We start from the raw sequence: 19,353 nt of genomic DNA, 5'->3' as shown, positions 1-19,353 counted from the left end.
GTGGCATTAGGAGAAGCCAGTCTGTCCCAAGTTCACTTGAGCTTTGGAGAGGTTTCCCTGTGTGTGGAACAGGAGTCTCTTCTGCTCAGAGCTGCTCCTTGCATCCCATGAGCATCCCAAACACCTATGCAGACAAGCAGCTGTGTAGCCAGGTGCTCCCACTCTTCACTAAGTGTCCACAGCACAGACTAACAGGAACAAAAGCTAGAGAGCATGGTTTCTTTTTATTTTAAGATGTCACTATTAACACACATAAGTCAAGCTATCCTAAGAAATCCCCTAGACACCTAGGGAATCTAAAACCCTCTAAGATTTTATTAGCTCAAGAGACCACCATTAAAAGCTTTGATTTTAGTGTTTTTGTACTAAAAAGTCTAACAAGCCTGACATTCCAATTTCACCCTGTCAGACTAGTGTGCGCTTTAGTGACAGTATCCATTTACAAATCAATAATACATCATACATCATCCCCAGCTTTGCTTCTGGAAAGTGCTAAATGGAGTCAATGAACCGTCTATTTACAATTTCAAATCCTAGCATATTTACAATAGAAACCAAAAGTATTTAAAACCATTAAATATAGTGTTTAACTCTGCTATATTAGTTTACATGAACACAGCTTAACTCTGGCATCGTATTTCCAATACTAATATTTCCGCCAGTGATTTAAGATTCTTCTTAAAAAATTGCTATTCCTGGAGGGAAAAAAATAAAAGCTTAAAAACCAACCCAAAACCTCCAGGCATTTCAGAGCCCTGAGGAATTACCCACCCTAGACAGTCTTCAGGTAGAAGTACTGTAGTGTTCAAGAGAGACTTCCAAACTCCAGGCAAGCCTTCAAAACCTAATGCATATGTAAAACATTAAGAGTCAGTAATCCATTGAACAGGTTTACTGGAGTCACTGCTACCATTTAGGTTTTACTAATCCGTAGTCAAGAAGGAAACTGCTGCTTTGCTGTTTCTCCCTCCGTTACATTCCCTCCACCCCCAGAAAGTGTTTTGTGCACCAGTGTTCAGGACAGCTAAGTGGGCATTGTCTTCTCTTCTTTGCTGAAGGGCTGCACTGAGCCAGGCTTCACCCACGACAGCCCAGAGACGTGCATGCTTTTGCAGTGCTGATCTTCTGGCTTCTTCTGGGGAGAACAAAGTTCAGGTTACAATTTTTAGACACCCAAACCCTCTCAAATCCCCCTCCATCCATTTTACTTTTAGCAAATACAAGAACAAAAGAGGTCTGCACCATTTCCTCTCCTCAAAGAGGAACAGCAAGATGGCCATGGGCTTAATTTCTGGGAATGTGTGTGGCATCTGCAGAACGACCCTGACAATACAGGAATTTTAAGGACTTAACTGGGGTACAGCTGCCCCTATCCCACCATAAAGACTCAAGGATACTCCTTTTGCTTGGAGGACCCAGCCCAGCATCACTGCACTGCTCTTCACTACATTTCTTGGTTCTACAGAGAGAAGTGTCACTCCAAACCCTCCCCAGCACTGCCCCTGTAGCTCTGGTTGGCTATACTGGGCATGCTGGGGAGGAGCACTGCACACCACAGGTGGTTGGGAACCCAAATTAATGTGCCAAAGACACAATTAATGCCTTTGCTAAACATGGGAGTTTGCTAATGCTTTCCAAGGATGGACCTGTCCTTTCCTCCCCTGAGCATTTGTCACAGTTAAATGCCTGAATGGTAACCATTCAACAGTGCAACTAACATTTTGACATTTTGAAGTAACTATTGCAATTAATAAAAAAAAAAAAAAAAAAAGGCTTCAAATTAAAGTTAAAGATACAACTTGGGGCATCTGTAGATCCAAACATTCAAAGTAGCTAGAGATAGTGAGTTAGACATCTACTCTGGGCTGGTCAAAGCAGCAGAAGAGTTTGCAGGGTGATTTTAATACCAGGAAGTGTACAACAGCTATGTCAAACCTGGAATGGCATGCTGAGCTCTAAAAATTGATAAATGACCAAGCACACTTGTTTGCAACATGGAAAGTCTTGCTTGACAAGGTAAATTAAGGCAAGAAAAGAGAAGCTGCACTTCTGCCCCTTCCCATGCTTCATGCATGGGGAGTGACAGAAGTGACAGTGTGACAGATAACAATGCGTGACAGACCTGCCATAACACACTGGACAACAGAAAATAAGAGGGGTGAATTAAGCCTGAGCCTGGCAGCTGCCTCTCCCACACTGCAGAAAGGAACCACACCTTGGAAAAGCCAAGGGCTCAGCAGGGAACTGGGACATAACTGTCCTTCCTGAATGGCCTAGCTGTTTACAAGGAATTCAGGGGTAATAAACAAGCATCCAGGCCTGCAGGAAGATTTGGGAACTTGTTTTTACAGGGAATGTTCTCAGCTACACTGACATTTTGGGACACATCTCCTACAGCACAGAAGACAGGCTTTTCCTATCAACAAACAACTGGAGCAACTAAACACCATGCATGCAATGTTACTGAAGATGTTTGTTTCCACCTAAAAAGAAACCAACAGGCATCTCCAAAGAAAACAGGACAAAAGGTCACTCTTAGCTATCAGTCTCTGAGACAAACTAAGACCCATTTCATGCACTCTGATCTATTATTTCTCCCTGATTTAAAGGATAAGAAGGAGGTGAAGAATGAAGGAGAAAGGGATAAGAAAAAAGAATTACTGAAACTATTTCTTAAATTTTGTAAGAACATCAAGAGGTCAATCTGGCCAAAATATTTTTCTGTGTGTTCTAAGGCTCTAATGTGACTCTGGCAGTTGGGAACACTGCCACACTGAGCTCAGGCAGTGTATTGCATTAAGATAAATTTAAAAACCTCATTCATGCCAGAAGACATGCAAGAACACGAGGTAAAGCTTGCAGTGAGGAAGGCAAGCTCAAACTGACAAAAAGATGATTTTTCATTACACAAAACCCCAGCAAACCATAACACAGCTTTAGGCCAAGTCAGCAACCAAAACATTCAGAGTGTATTTCCTTGCCAGTCCAGCTATGACAGCAGCCACTGTTTCAGAATCCCTTTGTACTCCAAGTGGATTGACTTGTCAGGCCACTCACACAGACTCAGAATTGCTGTGTGCCAGCTCTTGTCAAGTGCAAAGCAGTAATTAAAAAAACAAAACAAAACACGAACACTCTGAATCCCAAATCACATCCCATCACCCATCAGGTGAAAGCTCTATGAGCCAACACTTCCAGCTCTGTCAGCAGAGAGCACTCTGTGATGGAAGGTGAGCTGGTGTCTCATCAGAAATCAGCAGCTTTAGAGATGTGAGCAAGGGACTGTGCTCATGCTGCTTCAGAAACTTTGCAAGGAGAAGAAAGTGCTGAAGTTTGATTCAGTAATGAAAGATCTCTCAACAGAAGAGAACAAAGAGGCTGGGGGCTGTCAGGTAGTGCAGAAATGGTAACAGTCATGACAAGTGCAGGACAACCTAACAGGCTGCCAGTGAATCTCTTCATCCCTTCCATCCATAAACAGCAACTGTTGCCAAGAGTTGTGCTAACAAAGCTTTCTAAGTGACTAATTGCTCAACACACTGAAGTTAGAGCAGTGATGTAACCACTTCGTTAGGAGACCACAGCAGTTCCAGCAGAACTGCTGAGCCAAGAGAGGGGTGGGAAAAGGTTTCTAGTACACAGGGAATCTTTCTTCCTGTATCAGGCAATAAACCCTTCCTCGAGTGAGAACGTGAACTTTGCACATACCTTCTGAGTCAACATCTTCTCTCTAGCTTCATCATGTATAGCTGGATTCCATGGAGAAAAACTATGAAAAAAGTATAGTTAATTCTTACTTGGCATTTTTGCAAACTACAGTACAAGAGAGAGCAGAAGGCAGTGATTTTTCTTTTGTTTGTTGAATTAAGTAGATTTTAAGTGATGTTAAAACATACAGTTAAGAACTAAATTCATATTATCATGGATCTTTTCAACAATAAACGTTTATGTTTTCATTTCTGAGAACTGGAAATTCAGCAGATGTGACATGAAAAAACACTCATATTCACCACAAAGCTGACTGCTCCATTCCTAATGCAGGCAAGCTTTAGAAGGATTTTGAACTCTGACCAAAGCTACAGTCATGCAAACTGAGCTCAGGAAAGCCAGAAAGCAATATTAATTCATGGGCATTTGTGCCCATTAAATAATATGGGAGGTGAGTGCTTCAGGCCTTTTGTTTGTTCTGAGGTTTGTTTGGGAGGTTATTATTTAGAGATTTTTTCTAAAACAAAAGCAGGTCAGCCTGACAGAGAAAGGCTGCCATCAGAAACTATACCAAAACTTACTCTCAAAACATTTATGACAGGGTGAATTTGCTCAGAGTACTCACATGATTGCATAGGGGTCCTCTATTTTGGGCTGATCAAATAAATGACTGCTGCACAGTTTGACACTGTCTACCACTTTACTTTTGAACAGCTGAACATCCTTTTCATACCTGCAAGACAGAAGTAAGTAGTGTTAAGCAATTGCAAGGAGCCACAAGTTTGCTCTAGAAGCACAGACTTGGCAAAACCCAACTTTGTGTTCCTAACACAAGCAAGTCTGGAGGCAGAGACCACAAGTGCATAGAATTTTACAAACATCATGTTTCTGCAAGTCTATGGCAAAAACTCTTCAGAGGTCAGGCCCATACACATGGGGGATACTCACAGCACTGCAGCCTCAGGGTTCAGAGGACTGGTTGTATCAATCTTGTAGAAGACTCTTCGAGCATACATTAACACTTGCCATATGTGATTATGGTTTCTCCTAAAAAGAACAAAGCACAATGAAGAAAGGAACAAACTTCTCAAACTGCCCATCAATTTGTCAGCACTAACCTCCACTTTGCAAATGCCCTTTTTACATCCAGTTCACCAGATAAAGGGTCCACTAGTGGATGGAAGACAGGCAGGTCAAAAACCAAGCGCTGCATTTAGAAAAAAAAAAAAAAAATTGTTACAATAACTTTAATCCTAATGCAAACACCACAGGGTGAAGGTCAGCCAAATAAAACCTCCAAATATAAGGAATTGTTACTGTATTAAAAAAAAGCAGCCACAAGTGATTTCCACCACTGAAACTGTAACCCAACACATCTGTGTAACATGCAGGGTCTTGTCCTTTCTCACATGCTATCTCCAGATCAGGAAACTAATCCAGTTAACTGCACAGGCACCAGTGCCAACACAGGTAATAATATCAGATAAGAACAGATTAAAGGAGTTTTTCTGGTTTAGCTATTTGTGACTGAAAGCTTTTTACATACTAGAGCTACAATCAATACTTTTTTATCCTACACACTTTTAAGTAAACTGCACTGTGACACCATGGTGTCTTCAGCTCTGTACAGCTCACTGCTTCCAGAATTCACACATTCTTCCTAAAGAATACCGAGTTTAATGAGAAAGGTTCTAAAGGTTCTCTTCTAGCAAAAAGATGTTGTCTGGATGGGAGATACTAAAGTCTAACCTTTAATAGACACTGTTTCCTACTAGTTCTGCTCTTTTAAAGATGATAGTTTTACATAAAACTTGACACCAAGCAGGCAGCTACCCAATATAGCAGCTGTGTGCACCTGCCCTCAAATCTTCCTCTCAAGAAGTGTGGCCATGAAGGTAAGTTGCTTTGAAAAGTCTGACTGCCACAAAGTATTTTTTTATTTTTATTTCAAAATTGGTCTAATAACTTAGGTAGTGTGGTGTTATCTTCCATCTCTGCTTTTTCTCTTCAGTGAAAAATTTCTATCTCCTTCCCCCTTTGCTTCACCATGTTCTCCTCAAATTTTTAGTTTCAATATAATTTCAAAGAGATAATCAAGAAATACAGTATTACAGCAAGCACAGCACAAATATAATGGAATGTAAAATCCAGACATCACTACTCAGAATTCTGAAACCTCATTAAGGGCTTAAATTTTAAGTTCCTGCTGAGGAAGTAGCAAATCAAGAGTGGAGGGAAAGAACTGGTGAATTACTTAACCCCCTAATGCATCTGACCTCAGGAAGTTCACTCCACACCAGTCTCAGTAATCAGAGTAATGCAATTCCTCCAGAGTGGTTTGCAAATGTGTACAAGACATGGCAAATGAGCCCAGTCAAGTGAACAAAAATGAGTTCAAGGAGAAGGGAAGCTAATTGGTGTATCAGCTTTAACAAAAAGCCATACTTATACCACCAAAAAAAAAAAAAAAAAAGCAAAGACAACCACTCACCGGGCAGTCTCCATCCGGGTAATTATCAGGAATATAGACAGTGAATTTAAACACACCATCCTGGTAGAGCCCATGTCTTATGAATATTACACCAAACCACACTGCAAGTGAAAAAGTTTGCTTGAGTGAACAAATTAAAAAATGCACATGTATAAAACAATTCAAAGTTAAGTTTAAACTTACTTAAAGCTGATCGGTACGAGGGCTGCACGTAGACACCTGGCAACTTCTGCTTCACCACCAAGGTGCTGCAATCAGAGTCAGCATTCAGAGCTCCACCACAGACACAGCAAACCCAGAATGTACCACCCACAGCCCAGCAGGCCCTTCTTCCACAAAATCACTCCCAATTCCTAGGGCTGCTCACAGAAGAAGGTGACAAATATAGTGAAATCACACTCTTTCCCTCCTGCTTTTTGCACCACTCCACTTAAAGACTTATTAGCACAGAACACTATCCCTCTTGATAAAACTAAGTACAGAAGCAGAAAAACACTTCCCTCACTAGAAGCATTTAACATATGTCAGTAAAGAAATTTACAACTGTCTACTAAATCCCCAAAGAAAGAAAGAAAAACAAAATTCAATTAAGTAAATTTCAACACAGATTCACAGTGAATTGTAGTTGCTGCAGAAATGTGACCAAACTTCAACCTCAATTTTAAACAAGCAATTTTTCATTTTTAGATGACACTATGCTGCAGATCAAACTGAAATTACACTGGCAATGGCCAAAACAAACAAAAAACCAAATTATTAACTTCACAAGTTTTCCAGTTACCAGGCATATAGGTCCATTAAACTGAACACTATATGTCTGCACAAATAAACAACCATCATAAAACATTAACACAGTTCTCTGCTAACTATTTCCCTAGTATTTGTTATTATTTTCCCAATAATGAATTTGCATTATAGTACCAAAATATTTCTTCAGAAGAAAAACATCTTTCTTGAATTAAAAAGGGTCAATTCCTTGAAAAAGAGATAAGTGTTCTGAGAGTTCTCACTTTCATTTTAATAGTTAAATACAAGAACTAACTCAGTGTTGCATAAGGACTCCAGGGATTTCATTCCAAAAGGCACAACATACTTGGGAATCCAGTATGTCTATTACAGAGGAAGTCTCTTCAGCTTTGTAGCACTAACCAGTTATATAACCAGAAAGTTTTGAGGACAGATTTTTATGCTCCCACAGCAGCTTATAAATCAGTAGATTGGGTAAAATGCAACTCCTCCTTCAGGAGTTTCACGTTAAATATCACAGAAATGAATACAGATATCCCAACATCCACTTGATCAACTGTATCAGGCAGTGTTCACTTGTTTCATGTGACAGCTGAAGGAAGCTCCCACATCCTAACTCCATTAGATAGCACCATATATTCATAAGCATCTTCCCCCTCAACATCTGCTGGCTTCTATTTCAATATTTGTTTCAAATATTTGGTATTTCTGACCAAAAAACCAATAGCATAACTGGTCAGTTTAAGTAGTAAACACTAATGTGTTTACTTGAAGATCAAGAATCATAATAATTCAGAGATCAAGACTGCTGCTCCAGAAAAGGAACTCTGTAGACAATATTTTACTGCCCTCAAGGACTGTAAGAGACACCATGCAAGAACTAGGAGGGGTTTGTTCCCCATGGAAAATAAGCCAGTGACCTCAGAGAGATGAAAAAAGTGAAAACCTACAATTCTGCAAGTAGTGAGTACTCCAAATAAAAAGGCCCATAAGAAGCATGTGTTCCATTGGTGGACTGGGAGGAGCTGGCAGGTGAAGCAGGCTTGGTTATTGGCACAGCATTCTTTGGGATAGAAGGCAACTGTTTCTTTGCAGAGGCTCGAAGGGGACTGGTTCGAAGCTCTCCACTCAATGTCTTCTCTTCAGTGTCAGATCTCTAAAATCAAAGGAGAACAATGAGATCACAGGCCATATTTCAGACACATTTAACATATGAACATATTTTAACACAGGTTTAAACCAAATTATGGTAATTACAAGTTAGGCCAATGAAACATATTTTGGGTTTGAAGATCTATTGCTTGAGGAAGGCCTTGGAAGGGTGCCCCTTTGCATTTTTTTATTTTTTTTTTTTAAAGTATTCAATGCTGCATAGGAAATCTGCAGATTAGGACAAATGCTTAAGGAGGCTTATATTTATTTAGAACCTGAAACCAGACAGTATACAACATCAGCTTGCAAGTCAATCTATTTCTAGCACACAGTGCATCAAGATAAATCATTTCTACTGACAAGCATGCTTACACTGTAGACTTCAAAGACTCTTTAAAAGTAGTGTAGTAAAACTGAGATGGAAAAAACAAAGTTTTATGTATTTCACTTTCTGCCTGCACTTAAGACATCAACAATCCACTTGGAACTGATCTTATAGCTCACTCCCAGGCAAAGAATCACTACTTGGCAGGTGTATCAAGTTTAAATAGTTTACTATAGGAACCTTTTCATGCCTTTGCTGCTATTACTTGGAAGAAAAAAAAACCAAAAAAACAACACTGCCAAGATTGAACTAGTCACAGAACCCAAAAACATTCTATAGATTGCCAAGACAAACATGCAGGCTACAGACTTGGGCTTAGGCTAAGTGTGGTGACTAAAGGCAGGGTTTAAGCTACGGTGTTTTCAAGAGCCCAAGACCTGGACTAATATAACAACACCTCGTGATCAAAGTTACATAATTTGCCCAGTACTGAACACCAGGGAAGTGATTAACCCTAGAACTCCCATGCTTTTATTACTCCTACAACCTCAAGTAGCAACATGATGGAGGCACAGTTTTGTCCAAGCTCACTGCATGTGCTATGGCTAATCTTTATATAAGACACTAAAACGTCCTAAGAAAAAAAAGTGTTTCCACCACTTGAACAATTTTGTTTCACATTTCTTATTTAAAGATGCTTCAGATAAAAAAAGTAAAAAAATTCTGGAATAGACTCTATGCATAAGCACAGCCCAGTTAACACAGCTCAAAGCTAGTTTACACTTTTACTGGAGGTGATCACAACCCTTGGGATAAATGCACAGTAAAACACTATTTGTAGATCACCTGATGTTTTTTCCAGCACAGCTACCACCCCTCCCAAGCATGACAACACTTTCTGGCATCCATTCATTAAATACCTTGCGCACAGAACCTGTAGACATGCTCCAGAAAGGGTTCATAACGTGGATTCCAAATAAAGGGATGGAACTTTTTAGGGTTGTCAGATTGTCCTCAGACCCTTCAGATTGATACCCTAAAAGCACAGAGAATAAATATGCATTTAACAGATAAATAGGACTCAATAAATAAATGTGATTCAAATCTAATACTGCAGTCAGCATTATCTTTCTGTAACTTCAGAAGAAAACTTCATGTCCATAAGGCTGCCAACAGTTAAAAATGCCAAAGCTCTATTATATGCTCCAGAAGAATAACATGTCTATTTTTGCACGTGAATACCTGCCTTCTTTCTGCTAGAAAAAGATTATATTCTGCATTCCATGTTGATTTTGCCAATGAGAAGGAAAAAAAAAAAAAAAAGGACCATCGCTTGGCTCAGCACAGCTTAGGAAGATCCTCTACATGTGAAAATATTAAAGTTATCACCTCCCCATTTTAGTCCAGCACCAGAACTATGACCATGCTAAGTGCTGTCCCTCACAGACTGTTGACTTTGCACATTTCTGAAGTGTCCCAGTTGGAGAAATTCTCTGTCATTCCTGGTGATAGAGATGATCCTTTCACCGAGTTTGTACGTGTCATTTGTTTTCATCTGCATTGGAACACCACCAGGAATAGACAAAGCCATAGAACACAGAAGTTTCTCTGTGGTTTATTAATGGCTCCATTATGAGCACTAAGGCTTAAAGCTCTCTAGATCAGCAGCCCTATAACAAGGACTTCAGCAGTATTTGGAGTTTCAGTGTCATCTACTTGTATGTCCTTGCTTTCTTCTCTCTCTCTGTTTTTTTAAAGTTCTTGCTATTGTTTGTTCAAGAACTCTGATTCACAGCACCTCTTGTCTGGCACAGCCTATGGCCTCCACTTTTTTCCCCTCTCTTCAGTTCTCCTACTTTCTTTCTTTGTCCCATCCTCCCATTTTTGGCTCCATCACCTAAGGTTTTGAGGCACTTTACTCAGTTTCTTTAGTAGAAAGTTGCACAACATGGATCAAGAAAGCCAATGTGGTATGAGAGAGACACAGCCAGTGGCATAGGTTTCTATTTCAACACTACATTTTTACCACAGTAAGGAATGCAGCATCTGTTCACCATTGGTTTGATTACTTTATAGAGAAAATGGAAACATTATGAACAAAATCTTCCTAAAATGAAAATAAATGCCAATCTTGTTGAAAGAAAAAAAAAAACAAAACAACACAAAACCCCAGACACTTTATCCCAAGAAAGTCTAGCAATTCTAAATATTTAAAAGAAACATCAATATCAAATCATGGCCTGCCACTACCATGCAGCAGCCAAACATACAAAAAAAAAAGTGCAAGCACCTTTCAGAAAAGTGATGAAAAATAATTAATTTCCCCATCAAAAATAATCTCAAGCATTCTAATATACAACAGGTTCCTCCAGGTATTCTTTCCTCTTCAGCAGCCAGAGTTTCACATCATTGAACCACTGAAGAGAGAAAGCCAAAGCACAGCTACTGCCCTGTGAGAGCAGGGAGAAGATGTTTTCACTTTTCCCCATTCTTGTCTGGAAAGCAGTCATGCCAGAGGGTGTACCTCAGGCCTTTTCCATCAAAGCAGCCAGACTAAGCAAGACAGGAAGACACTGGGCCAGGAAGGTACGAGACATTTCCTCGGGAAACTCTGGTGCAAGGCGGGGGTGGAGGAACTGACGCACAGAGAGCACCTGAGTGCTCCAGCTCTGACAGGAGGGAAAGGTGCTGCAAGTTGAGGTACAGGTTGGAAGACAATTAGCTGGAATCTGGAGTGATTATGGGATTGGGGCAGGATTAGTTTGTTTGTTTAGGGCTGGTATTTTTTTATGACTAGGTAATACAAGCTGCATTATCCCGGAACCAGAGATAGGAGAAAAGGAGTCAGCAGGACAAAGAACAGCACATGTAGGTAAAAAACAGCCCAACCTATTCCCAGAGAAACAGGGAACTTCTCTAGAAGCTTTGCTAACTGATGTTAGATGCAGCTCAGTCACCAGATCCACTTTTCAGAAAGCAGCTATGTATCTCAGTACACTTCCAGCTTTGCCTACTTGCATGCTATTAAGAGCAAATAAGATGGTGTTTTAGCTCTAGTTAAGCTAAAGAATAACTTTCACAGGTTGTCTTACACAGAGTTCTTTTATCCAGTTGCTCACCAGTTATAAATCATACATAGTATCATCCTAGATTTATTATTAAACTGCCTCCAGCCTCATACACCTGTTAAAATACTGTTTACATTGGAGAACTCAGAACCTCAGAGTACGAGTTTCCCAGAGGAGTGCCATTTAAGAAGCTTTTCAAGGTGTTTTAAGAGTTTATGCACATTCACTCCCACACAGTGTGGAAATGGAAAACCCTAGCTCTAAAGGAAACTTATCCACAACTTATGCTTATGATCTCTAGTACCTTCACTTTGCAATTTACCACCCATCATTAATCACAGAAACAATTAAAATCAGTATTAAAAATAATAACCAAGTAACAGTAAATTTACATTAGACTGCCTATCCTACTTCTCTCTATGTCTGCAGCAGACAAAGGAAAGCCAAGTCCTGATACCATTAAGTGGAATTTCTAGGCAGTTTAGGCACTCATTCCTACACAAGGCTCAGTGTCACCCCAAGGCACTCACTGTTATGGCGTCTTCCAGTGCTATAATTACTAAAGCCATCAGCTTCTCAAAATAACCCAATACTCTCTGCTCATTTTATGGAGAGGGAATAAAAACATTCAAAATCATCTCCCTCTCTCTCCTTTCACACCATCAACATTCACAGTACCTTATCCAGAAGAGGCTTGATAACATACCACTGAGTAGTACACTCTACTGACTTCTGCTTTAAGAATAGCAAGTAACAGCAACCCTCCTGAGCTATCCTCCTCCCTTCCTCTCTAGTGCTCTCCTTTTAGCAAAACACCAACTAAACAAATGCAAAACACAAACTTCTGAAGAAACATTACTTCAAATACTGCCTCATGGAAAGGCCTTTTAACTTATCCACAGCACCACATTGGGACCAAAAGCCACCTGCTGCCAGGCATAATGTCACATTCTCCAGGTATGTAATACACACCAGCAGTCAGAGCAAGTGTGAAGTCATCTGATACTTCATCAGCACTCTAAAAGACTCCAAAAAAACAAAGTTATCACTACCAAAACCATAATATTTAAGTTCTTTGTTTCTGCACCTTTTCCTTGCTTACATTAGATATTCTCATTAAAAGAAAGTCTCATTTAACCAGTGTTGCAGTACATGTCATACTTTTCTGTTATCACCAACAGAGTTATTTGATCAAACACACTAAAGCAATGTGAAAAAAACTTTATCAGCTTGGAACAGAGCGCTTCTGAAGATTTTCTGGAAACGTCAACAAATCAAAGGGAACCACTCCTACATCTGAGAGCAAACTGAGCTACTTCAGCAGAGCACCTGAGAACAGTTGCACACACAGTATTTCGTGCTTGCCCAGCTACCGTAGCTGTCAGTTCACGCTGGAACTTATTTCTCCGCAGCACAGCCCCTCTTGACCTCCTTTGGAGCCAAGGCCCTCGTTCACCCACACCTTAATGTGCCGGACAGCAGGGGAGCCGCTGGCGGCGGCGAGCAGCAACACTGACCAGTCGAGCCTGTTCGCCGACGCTTCTTCCACAGGCGGGTTACACGTTCCATACCGACACCTGCTGCTACGAGTTCAGTCCTCTAGGAAACTGAAATCCACCCCAACGAGACCGGCTCTTAGATACAGCAGCCTAAGGGACATGGGGTGCTGGCCGGCCGAGTCCCCGGCACAGGGCGCTCCCGAGGGAGCTGTCAGCCGGGGGTCACGGCAGGTTACGAGCAGTCCTGCCAAGCCGGAGCGAGGCCCGCGGTGCTCCCCACCGAGGCCGCAGCGCGAAGCCGTTCTCAGGGCGGGGAGCAACGGACGGAGCGCTGGAGCGAGCGGGCCGGGCCCCGCTGGCAGCCGGGCCCCGCTGGCAGCCGCCCCGCGCCCGGCGCTGCCCGAGCCCGCGGTGCCTCCCGCCGCCCGCGCGGGGCGGCCCAACGGGCACAACGGGCCGCGCCCGCCCGGCGCCTCCCGCGGCGGGAGACGGTCCCGCGGGCGCGGACACCGCGCAGCCCCTCAGCGACAGGGCAGCCCCGCCGCCCTCCCGCGCCGCGGGGACGGGACCCCCGCGCCCACCGCCGCCGTTCCGCCCGGGAGGCTCAGCCCGGGCAGGGCCGGGCGCTGCGGCCCCTGTCACTTACCCACCGAGGCTCCGCCGCTCCGCCGCGCGGCCCAGGCCCCGCCGCTGCCGCCGCCGCTCCCGCTAGCCCCGGCACAGCCCCATTTACCGCCCGCCCCTCGGGCCGCACATCCGGGCCGCCCCCCGCGGCCAATGGGCGCCCGCCGCTCCCGGGACCGCCCCGCGGGGCGGGCGGCGCGGCCGCGGCCGCCACTCACAGCTCGGGACGGGCCCTGACGCGCGGGGGCCGCCCCGGGCTCGTCACAGCCCCTCCCCGCTCGGCGCATGGCGATTGGTTTGAGGGCCTGTCCGTCCCGCGGCGGGCAGACCAATGGGATCGCGCGGGTGCACCTGTCATTCCCTCAGCTGGCTTGCCGCGCCGGGGGTGGAGCTTAGAGAAATGAGCAGCTCTCATTGGCCAGCGGTGCGCGCGGGGACGCACGCCATTGGCCGGCGGCCCTAGGGCGGGATCTAGGGCGGGGCCTGGTGCCTCCTGCCCGCGGCTGCTGAGGGAGCAGGGTCGGTGGCGCCGGCCGGGCTGGCTGGGAGAGCCCGGGAGCGGCAGGAAAGGCGGAGCTGTGGCGGTGCCAGCCGCGACAGCCGCGGGGACGCGTTCCCGCATCGGACAGCGAAGGGCACGGACACAGCGGCACAGCGCTGCAACTCGGTGAACACCGTGTGTGCGTGCCCGGAGACATCCACTGAACCTCTCCGAAATTTGGAGCTAACGCTGCCTGTATGAGCCAAGAACTCCAACCTCCTACTAGAGGTTACGTAACCAGTCACGGACTTTCGTCACTCCTCCCCCGCAACTAAAAATGGACATTTAAAAAACATTTTCAACTGTTTGTGGTTTTGTTGATTTATTTTTCTCACAGAATGTGACAAGTTGGATCATCTGGTCCAGCCTCCCTGCTCAGGCAGGGCCATCCCAGGCACAGGGCTGTGTGCAGACACTGGAATCCCCGGCGAGGGAGGCTCCCCAGCCTCTGGCCGCTCTGTTCGGTGAGAGATGCTCCAGCCCCTTGATCCTCTTTGCTGCATGGACCTGCTCCAGCAGCTCCATGACTCTGAGGAGCCCAGAGCTAGACCAGCACTCCAGATGTGCCTCAGCAGGGCTGAGCAGAGGGGCAGGATCACCCCCTGACCTGCTGGCAATGCTCCTCCTACAGCACCCCAGGATCCCACTGCTCTTACTGTACAAGAGTACACTTGCTGGCACATTTAAAACCTATTTTTTATATTAAAATTACCAGCTTCTGATACTATTGCTGAGCGGGTACATACACACACACTGTAAATTTATATTAGTACATACACACAGATATACATACAAAATATACCTCTAAAATCTGTTGAAGAAGAGGGAAAAAGAAGAAGCCTCAGGAGTTAGTATTTATTTGTAATTAGACTTCTTTTGAGCCCACTAGAACAATTGCAAAAGTGCTATACCAAAACTGAAGTAATTTGTCAAGGTTTGGAAGGTGACAACAAAATCCATTCTATCTTGAGTATAAAGATTACAGAGAATTTTAAAAATCAATGCATGTAGGGTGGATTTATTTTTGTTCCTAAGCTATGAGCAAAAATACCATGCTAAGGTTATTGCTTTGTCTCAATTATTGTAACCTTCTCCTATCCCCATGTCCTCAAAATGCCACTTTAAAGTCTTCATTCAGTTAATAACGTTATTATTCTGGCTAAACCACTGTCTCAAGTTTCTAAAACCCTTTGGCAATTTCCTGCTCTTCAGTGTTTCAAATGAAAGTTCTTTGCCCACACCACTGAAGGGCTGCACAACTTCCCTTTAGGCAGATGTCATTAGATCTTATCCTGCAAAATTCTGTGGCTTGAACAACATTTTTGTATTGACTGTACATGTTCAGGATGTTTTTACAATGGGAATAACATTTTGACCTTGGTATAAAGGATTGTGAGGAATACTTTGAACACAACATTGTTAATTCTTCAAACCCACCACAGTCCCAAGTTTCTTATTTTGTAACTAGAGGAATAAGATTCTGACAAGAAAAAAGCCTTTGTCTAATAAATTTTCTTAAATGTTTTTTAGATTCCCTTCCTATTCATACCAAATGTGAAATAATTCTTCTTAATAAATCTTTGTATTTTGACCAGTTTAAGAGATTAATCAGGCCTAGAATGCTTTTTGTATATTATTTATCTCATGAAAGATTTCTTTCACTATGGGTGCTACCTGTAGCAAACATTGCATGATTAATGCATGTCTACAAAAGATACCCTCTAGATACCCCTTTTAGAAAACCCTTTTTCCTACTTTTAGATACTTTATTTCCCCCTGAATTCTAAATACAGTAAGGAATTTTTCCACAATACCTATATTTATACCCCAAGCCCATACATACTCATAACCCAAGCCCCAAAATTGCCAAGCACCTTCCTGTGCCTCAGTGGAAGAGGAAAGGTGCCATGGCTGTATTGTTTGAGGCATGGTCAATGTGATGCTTAATTGTTCAGTGTGGGAAGACTGGATACTTCTGAACGGACCAGAATTTCCCCTTGTGGTGGCCGTGGTTTGGAGAAGAAATCTGAGCTAGAAAGAGACGAGAAAAGATAAAGTAAGTCTGTAATTATCTCGGTCTCGGCACCACTAGATGGTGTCCTGCAGCTGCTCTAGTCTGCCAGGGCAGTGCGTGACAGGGACAGGGACAGGGGCAGGGACAGGGACAGGGACAGGGACAGGGACAGGGGCAGGGACAGGGAGAGGGACAGGGACAGGGACAGGGGCAGGGAGAGGGGCAGGGACAGGGACAGGGACAGGGACAGGGACAGGGGCAGGGAGAGGGAGAGGGAGAGGGAGAGGGAGAGGGAGAGGGAGAGGGGCAGGGACAGGGACAGGGACAGGGACAGGGAGAGGGAGAGGGAGAGGGGCAGGGACAGGGACAGGGACAGGGACAGGGACAGGGACAGGGACAGGGAGAGGGACAGGGGCAGGGACGGGGAGAGGGACAGGGACAGGGACAGGGACAGGGACAGGGACAGGGACAGGGACAGGGAGAGGGACAGGGGCAGGGACGGGGAGAGGGACAGGGAGAGGGAGAGGGACAGGGACAGGGACAGGGACAGGGAGAGGGGCAGGGACAGGGACAGGGACAGGGACAGGGACAGGGACAGGGACAGGGACAGGGACAGGGGCAGGGGCAGGGACAGGGACAGGGAGAGGGACAGGGACAGGGACAGGGAGAGGGACGGGGACAGGGACAGGGAGAGGGACAGGGAGAGGGACAGGGACAGGGAGAGGGAGAGGGACAGGGAGAGGGACAGGGACAGGGACAGGGACAGGGGCAGGGACAGGGACAGGGACAGGGAGAGGGAGAGGGACAGGGACAGGGACAGGGACAGGGACAGGGAGAGGGACAGGGGCAGGGACAGGGAGAGGGACAGGGGCAGGGACAGGGGCAGGGACAGGGAGAGGGACAGGGAGAGGGACAGGGACAGGGACAGGGACAGGGACAGGGAGAGGGACAGGGACAGGGACAGGGAGAGGGACAGGGACAGGGACAGGGGCAGGGACAGGGAGAGGGACAGGGGCAGGGACAGGGAGAGGGACAGGGACAGGGGCAGGGACAGGGGCAGGGACAGGGACAGGGAGAGGGACAGGGGCAGGGACAGGGAGAGGGACAGGGAGAGGGACAGGGAAAGGGAGAGGGACAGGGGCAGGGACAGGGACAGGGACAGGGGCAGGGACAGCTCCGTGGCAGGGACAGGGACAGGGACAGGGACAGGGACAGGGACAGGGACAGGGGCAGGGACAGGGACAGGGAGAGGGACAGGGGCAGGGACAGGGGCAGGGACAGGGACAGGGACAGGGACAGAGACAGGGACAGGGACAGGGGCAGGGGCAGGGACAGGGACAGAGACAGGGACAGCTCCGTGGCAGGGACACAGCGTGTGCTGCAGGACAGAACAAGGACCTGCGCTCCTGCTCAACCCCCACTTTTCCTTTTTTACCTTGGTAAAAATGGTGTGTTGTTTCATAAAGAGATTGTTTTAAATTTCTTCACACTAGTCTCTATTTGCATAATTGCTGATAGCAAGACATATCCTTCCAGTAAACAAGGAGAGGGAAATTATCAGATCTCTAAAATTTCTTGGAAAACCTACAAAAAGTATTTAAAAATGGGTGTTTTCAATTTAAACGTGTCTAGGAAGCTGTGGATGGAAGGAGGTGGTTCACACTGCACAGCAGTGCAAGTTATCAGTAGGGAGGAAGACATCAGGTCACAGTTCTGCCCTCATCCTGAAGGACAGTAGTACAAACAATAATTAAACAAACTGTTTGGAATAGATGCTGGTAAGGCTGGAGCTATTGCATGGCTCTGCCCCTTCAATGGCAATGCCAGGAACAGACCAGAGAGGCATTTCCAGAAACTCATTGCCTGAAATGTGGATTCACTGTCAGGCCTTCATGGCTTGACAGAAAATGCTGCCCAGATTCCTGCTGCCTGTGCTGGGTTCAGCTGCTTTGGCTCATTGCTCAGTTTGGATTTGGAATCAGGTTAACAAAGTGTAAGAACAAAAACATTAATTAGAAGCTCATTTTTTTAGGAACACTATTGGAAACTAACAGCAAATCAAACACAAGCCCATCTTCTTAGTGTACACCTAATAATGGTGTATTTCTCTATTTTCTTAAAAACAAGCATAAGGATGGAAACTATTTCTACTAGTAGTGTTGATTCAAGATGATGTATTTATTTTTCCTATTTTCTTTTTTTTTAATCAAAATGGAATTGCTAGAATGGATGCAGCTATAGCTGCACCAATATAAAAATGCTTTTGATTGCATATCTGTTTTCCCTGAGGATGAGTTAAGATGGAACAGCACTAACTGCATCATCAAAATTTGTCCTTTAGTTCTCAGGGTAGAATCACAGGACCTACTGTTGGTCTCTGCTCAGTCAACAGGAAACTATTATAACAAGGACAAAATATTAAATTTATTTATTCCCCATAGAAAGCCTCCTGTCTTCTTAGACTCACTTAATATAAAAAGCATACACTTGTGTATAATATTCAGACACTTCTGCATTTGCATGGCTGTCAGTGTGTTTCACAACATGAGAGATTGACTGTATTAATGGTTCCTGAGTAGCAGAAGCTCCTATCAATGACTAATTAAAGATCAGATCACAGCCTTCAACCTACACTTTCTTCAACGTGTCTTACACTCAGGAAAAAATACATTAAACATTTAAATCTGAATGTATTTTAGATTCTTTAATTTATGCACTAGAAACCTCAGTTCCTGTGAGTCCAACTGTGCAGAATTCAGAACCATGAAACGTATAAAACTGACTTGCTGTACTCTTTTATTCCTTTGTATTTGCTTTTCTAATAGCTCTTATTTGAATGGTGAGAATTACAGTTCTAAGATGAATTTGGGTTCTGCACAGCATGATTTTGAAAGTAATTTCCTATTATGAGGAGAGAAAAGACTGATTTATCACTATTTTTTAAGAAGTTGAACACTTGACTCTGACTAGAGGCTTATAATGTCAGGATAAAACCCAAAGGAAGACTTAGATCCCAATTGTACTGGTTTTCTACTTACTTGCTTCTAGATAAAACATCCCAGGAAAGATAGGTGAGTGAGATGCACTCACTTTGTTAGTTACACATTTTGAAAATATGTTCCTTAGCTATCAAGATCATACAAATCCTGTTTGTAAATCCTAAAATGTAAAATTAATATTAAAA

The 19,353-nt window shown here is 44.2% G+C and overlaps 2 protein-coding genes across 5 annotated transcripts; one reads left to right on the top strand and one right to left on the bottom strand.

Annotated features, from left to right (window-relative positions):
- Positions 1 to 208: 208 nt before the first annotated feature.
- AKTIP (AKT interacting protein) lies at positions 209 to 13,882 on the bottom strand. 4 transcript variants are annotated; one of them, XM_079316571.1, is made up of 10 exons: positions 13,637 to 13,882; positions 9,344 to 9,459; positions 7,897 to 8,102; positions 6,383 to 6,447; positions 6,200 to 6,300; positions 4,827 to 4,915; positions 4,657 to 4,755; positions 4,334 to 4,441; positions 3,709 to 3,769; positions 209 to 1,132 (listed from the first exon to the last, which is right to left on the bottom strand). In XM_079316571.1, exons 2-10 carry the CDS (start codon positions 9,383 to 9,385, stop codon positions 1,025 to 1,027), a joined length of 879 nt encoding a protein of 292 aa, XP_079172697.1. In that variant the 5' UTR covers positions 9,386 to 9,459; positions 13,637 to 13,882; the 3' UTR covers positions 209 to 1,024. The 4 variants fall into 4 exon arrangements, with proteins under 4 accessions (XP_079172697.1, XP_079172696.1, XP_079172699.1 ...); XM_079316570.1 differs by having other exon boundaries at positions 209 to 1,135; positions 13,637 to 13,873; XM_079316573.1 differs by having other exon boundaries at positions 209 to 1,135; positions 13,641 to 13,733.
- Positions 13,883 to 16,247: 2,365 nt separating this feature from the next.
- On the top strand, positions 16,248 to 19,005 carry LOC306807057 (uncharacterized protein; the record flags this gene model as incomplete). Its single annotated transcript, XM_079316310.1, has 4 exons — positions 16,248 to 16,282; positions 16,402 to 16,510; positions 16,547 to 17,213; positions 18,995 to 19,005. The coding sequence occupies 4 exons, from the start codon at positions 16,248 to 16,250 to the stop codon at positions 19,003 to 19,005; spliced, it is 822 nt and encodes a 273-aa protein (XP_079172436.1).
- Positions 19,006 to 19,353: the final 348 nt, after the last annotated feature.

This window comes from Erithacus rubecula, assembly GCF_903797595.1.
Source record: "Erithacus rubecula genome assembly, chromosome: 12".
In the NCBI taxonomy this organism is placed as follows: domain Eukaryota; kingdom Metazoa; phylum Chordata; class Aves; order Passeriformes; family Muscicapidae; genus Erithacus; species Erithacus rubecula.
Note: the sequence above shows the minus strand (reverse complement) of the source record. Positions and strands in the feature narration are given on the sequence as shown.

Excerpts from the sequence above, each read along its gene's own strand:
- AKTIP (XM_079316572.1), bottom strand. The coding sequence starts at position 13,060 with ATGGAACGTGTAACCCGCCTGTGGAAGAAGCGTCGGCGAACAGGCTCG. Across the intron at positions 6,301-6,382 it reads CTCGTACCGATCAGCTTTAA|TGTGGTTTGGTGTAATATTC; the intron begins GTAAGTTTAAAC and ends TTTCACTTGCAG. Across the intron at positions 4,442-4,656 it reads AACCCTGAGGCTGCAGTGCT|GTATGAAAAGGATGTTCAGC; the intron begins GTGAGTATCCCC and ends TCTGTCTTGCAG.